Source organism: Convolutriloba macropyga, chromosome 7 (assembly GCF_964194025.1).
Source record: "Convolutriloba macropyga chromosome 7, txConMacr16.3, whole genome shotgun sequence".
Lineage (NCBI taxonomy): Eukaryota > Metazoa > Xenacoelomorpha > Acoela > Convolutidae > Convolutriloba > Convolutriloba macropyga.
In genome coordinates this window covers 11,534,477-11,539,439 of record NC_134474.1, presented here as the reverse complement: position 1 = coordinate 11,539,439, position 4,963 = coordinate 11,534,477, and the positions used below count along the sequence as shown (strand labels likewise).

The following is a 4,963-nucleotide window of genomic DNA, read 5'->3' as shown; positions in this document are numbered from 1 at the left end:
AATTGAAGTCAGCAGCAAAATTTTCACGCTTTAATCTCCTTTTCTACCGTTTCGCTTCCCATTGATAACAAGATGTCAATAAAGCTTGAACTTAAAGATCTTTAAAAGGACAACGCCTGAATTTAATTCAAAATTTTTTAATAGTTAAACTACAACGAGGTCAATAATAGCCGGCTGAAATTCAAGTAGCAATCGGCTGAAAGTTTCAGACATTGATTTCAGTTTACAAAGTCAACTAGTTACCTGGCTTAAGCTTGGTTCGCCTTTAACAATAAATGCCTAACAGCTTCATTCACATCGGTGCAAAAAGAGCTGCAGCAATCTATAACGCCGCTAAAAATGCGTGTGACCCTGCGCTATCATATATTAGAATTCAAAACTTAAATATTTAGTTACAGTCGGCGATATTTTCGAAAAAAAAAAACAACCGACTAACGTTGGAAAAATTGCTGTCCGACATCTTGAGGGAGCTCGAATATATTAGCATCAGTCGGGGGGGGGGGGTACAAAATTTAGAGCACACAAAACGAAAAAGTCACACAATAATTGCTTCAAACGTCGTTCGAGAGCAATTAATAATATTAGAAAAGTAATTTGACATTCGTTTTGTCCATGGAGATCAACAAAAATTGTTGGAAAATGCCAATCTATCAGCATTTCTGATACTAACTATATACACGGTTAACAATTTTCTATCAAAATTAAAAATTATTTAGAATTTTAGTAGAAATTTTAGAAATAGTCTTTTCTTCATCGGTAACAACCAGCGATAACCAATTTCCAAACTATGAGCAAACGTTTTCACAGTGATATGAACATGAATTTTTTGGTTTGCGAAAACTCAAAATAGACAAATTTTATGCTAAAATCTCAACAATCGTAGCTTTTGCATTTTTACCTCGAAAACGGTGATAATCATCAATTTTAGAATACTGAGCATATGACATCTCAAAAATTTCAAAATGAGTAAAACAAATTTGGCGATAATTACTACTGTATTTAAGTTGCTATTCAATTAGTCTACGGCTCGACCAAAAACTGCCGTCCTGGCTTTAAGCCATCCTGCTGTCTTAGCAAGCTTTTAAATTTTCCAAAGCTTTCTTAAGCACCATCAATTCGAAATAGTTGCTTCCGTGATGAGCTTTTTCTCCTTTCATAAAGTAGATCTAACTAATCGTGGATGTTATAAACTAGCAGAAATTGTCAGTATCGCAATATCTTCCCTTTGAGGGGCAAATATTTGGTCCACCCGCCATTTTTTTATACAAAACCATACATACACTATACAATACTTGTTCAGGGATTTGACGGTAAATTGCAGGAAGACGTGAAAAGATTGAAGATTTTTAGCCTGTTTTGTTGTTCACCACCACTATAATCAGTGACCACAGAAAAACCGATCCACCCAGACTTTGAGAATTAAAATCAAATTTTGTTGAGGAAAAACTCCATGTCTGCAATAAAGGGTTCGCTTCACCTCGCTTAAACTCTGGTCCATAAAATTGAAATCACTTAAATTTCTCTGGCCCTTAAAATTCTCACCACCCCTGCATTGTCGTCTCTACATGCTTTCAAAACAATGATGTGATCAAATTTTATTTCAGAATTGGAATATTAGCACCCACGGATGACAAAACAGATCTAACACTAAGAGCTAAAAAGGCATTATCAGTATTAGCTTTCAGCCACAATTGCTGAACATGTGGTGTCAAATTTTTCTGATCAAACAATTTCTTCAAGTTCCTCGATTTGCAAATTCGTTGCATAACAACCATCAATTTTTCCAACAATTGCGGTTCTGGATTGGCATCTTGAAGTAGTTTAGATAACTTTTCCACCAAAATTTCATCCAAAACAGCTGGTAAACAAAGGTTGGGTTCCAGTGACGATTCCAATGATATTTGGACGTAAATGTCCAGAATTGCAGCAAATTCAGCTTGTTTATGCGTATTAACAAGTGTAGATATGTACATAGGAGCTCTGATATTTACAAAATTTGCTTTAGATTCAGCCGAGTTTAATTCTTTTTTAAGTTGAGTGACCGTTTTCACTAATTTGTAGGTTTCGTTACAACTTCTCATCAAAATGAGCAGCGAGTACAGACGTTCGTTCGATTCCTGTGATGAGCAAAATTGGTCGCTTTCCGTTTGGTTCAGATTTGAGTTACTCGTTATCCCAGAATTCTTTGCTTCCATAGATTTTATAAGTTGCTCGCTCAATTTATGTAAGTTCGAATTGGGATAAAAACTTGACGCTGAGTTTCCTCCAAAATATAAAGTCCAATAAACTGTTCGCAACATTGAAACCCGCAACCTAGGCGATATAGATTGAACTGCTTGAGTATTGTTCAAGAAATTATTGATCAAAAGAACTATCAGCTTATTTGATTTAGCTAAAACCGAGTCTCGATTCGGAATTTCTGAATCTTTGAAACTTTCAAACTGAAACTCGCAGAGCCAATCAAATTGATCGCTTAAAATTTCATCCATTTTAGTCCATTGCGCGTTTGCGGAACTTCCATTTCCCGTAATATTAACTAAATTACAGTTAATAGCTCGAGAAATTAACTTAGCTTTTGGCTGTTTAGTAATAGCTTCTGGTTTCGAGACGTTATTTGACGATTTCTGCTGTCTTAGCAAATTTTTCAACCTTCCATTCGTTGAAGTGAGCTGTGTTTGTAACAAAGCATTTTTCTGTTCAAATTCGGTCAATTTTGACTTTTGCTTATCGCACGTATCTTTCAAAATGCTAAAACTTCCTTGAAGACGTTTGACCTCCGATGTTTTTTCTTTCAATTCCTTTTCCAACGCCGACAACGATTCCAAAAATTGTTCTCTGTTATTTTTCAAACCTTCGTTAACTTTCGATTGAATAATAGTTTCAAAATTTTGTTTCATTTCAAAAAGCGAAGCTTCTAAAGTGACAACTCGGTTTTCTTTTTCCATTAGCTGAAATGAAAAATCGTTCAGCTCTTTTTCTCTTTGCTCCACCATTTTTCCACGCTTCAAAAGCGAATCTTCAAACTCTTTCTGTCTTTTTGACTCTTTCTTGAGTTGCAAACTGATTTTTTGGAGTTCATCTAACACCGCATTTTTGGACTGGTCTTGTTTCAAATTCCACTTTTGTGGCTCGTTTGTTTCCAAATGGAGGCTGTCTAGGTCCAGCTCTCCATAGTGGGAATTGTATGGAGCCTGATCGGCTTTTTGATGACGAAATAATCCTGTTTCGGATGTGAGCGTGAGGTCAGTTTCTGAAGTGTTAGTTGATGACAAAATTGTCGAATCTAAATCCGAGCTCATTTCAATAATTTTATTAATGTTTCACAACCAACGTCATCGATAAATCTAAAACACAAATTTTAAAGATAATCTAAATGAAGGATGCTTAAGCTATTCAGTGAAGCTATTTCTATTTTTTGAATAGGGAGAAAAATAGCGAAAGCCCAACATACTAAAGAACCACAGATAAACAAAACGACTAGCGTCGGAAGAATTGCTCTCGAACGACTAGCGGGAGCAATTGATCTATTGCAGCCTGCTTCAGTCCGTGGGGACTAAAATCGCTTAGCGGTAAGTAGGGTCGAGGGCAGGTAGGTTGGGGAATTTATTTAGGTGGTGAGCGGGAGGGGGTAGATAGGGTCGGTAGGTGGGGGTACTGGGGGGGGGGGGGGGGGGGTAGGTAGGTGGGTGGGGGTAGATAGGTGGGGGCGTAGGTATGTGGCGGGTTCTGTAAGTGGGATAGGGAGGAGGGACTGTTATGTGAACAAAACGCTTCAAAAAGACCTTTCGGCCTTGAACATTACCAGCAGTACCTAATCACTGTGTATTAGTAACTAAGCTACTGTTGAAGTCAATTGTTCGAAAACAGAAGTCAACGTTCTAAAACAGATGACAATGTTTGTAAACAAAAGTAAAAAGTTATGAACAAACTTGCTTCAGCTAAAAAAGTGTAGAATCTCAATACTCCTCTTCGAGTCGTAAAAAGATCAACACGTTTACAATAACTGCTTCAAACTTCGTTCGATAGCAATTAAAAATGACACCAATTTCGTCGCACTTTTCATTTGACTTTTAGTATCAAACTTCTGCCACCTGAGTTTAGGTGCTCAAAATTGTGAATGAGAGAAATTTAGATCACAAAAAACAAAAAGTCAAGGGCGTAAAAGTCTCGAAAAGTCAAAACGGTCAAGTGAAAATTTGCTTAAAAAGACACGTTTACAATACCTGGTTCGAACTTTGTTCAAGAGCAATTAAAAATCAACGAATTACAAAAAAAAATAGTCAGTGCTTTGTGCAAGAGCTAATAAACTAGAGTGCCTACTGTAAGATAAGTTGAAACGATGTTAAGGGAAATTTATATCTAACATTCAGATTACAAAAATAAATATACGCCAAATATTAGTGATCTATTCAGTCCTCATTTGAGTACGTTTTAGATTTTATCAACTCATTTCCAGGAACTGTCTGCTCCCAATTTTGTCCGTCCACTTTATGGATCGTAACTTTGCCCACCGTATCGCTATCAATACATCGATACATAATACCGTAACCATTCGGGTTTGACCTCGGCCTGTAAAACGACTCAGTTCCACAAACCTTACAAAACGGATGTTGCGCAATTCGTTTATTAAACTGATAATTCGTCAAACTTTCTTCGCCAGAGAGGAGTTTAAATTTGCTTTCGTGGATAATACAGTGAAAAAGAGATTTCTTAGCACAAATTGAACAGTTACAGTCGAAAACGTCGATGTCTGGTGAGCCCCAAAATTCCCATTTCACAATACCACAGTGGCAACTGCCTTTATGACAAACTTCTCCTTCGGAGGACGAATTCTCTAAATTTGAGCTCATAACTCGGTTGCCATGAAACAATCTGGAATTACTTTTAATAATCTTTTAACGAAAACAACAGCTCGTAAAATTTTTTTGCAACTACGGCCTCAACGTTCCACAAATTCCAGTAC

At 36.8% G+C, this 4,963-nt stretch overlaps 1 protein-coding gene across 1 annotated transcript; it reads right to left on the bottom strand.

Moving 5' to 3' along the window:
* Positions 1-1,580: 1,580 nt before the first annotated feature.
* On the bottom strand, positions 1,581-3,383 carry LOC142342092 (coiled-coil domain-containing protein 138-like). Its single transcript, XM_075393281.1, has one exon. The coding sequence runs from the start codon at positions 3,297-3,299 to the stop codon at positions 1,596-1,598; it is 1,704 nt and encodes a 567-aa protein (XP_075249396.1). The 5' UTR covers positions 3,300-3,383; the 3' UTR covers positions 1,581-1,595.
* Positions 3,384-4,963: the final 1,580 nt, after the last annotated feature.

Bases quoted from the DNA above. Each gene is read 5' to 3' on its own strand.
- LOC142342092 (XM_075393281.1), bottom strand. From the start codon at position 3,299: ATGAGCTCGGATTTAGATTCGACAATTTTGTCATCAACTAACACTTCA.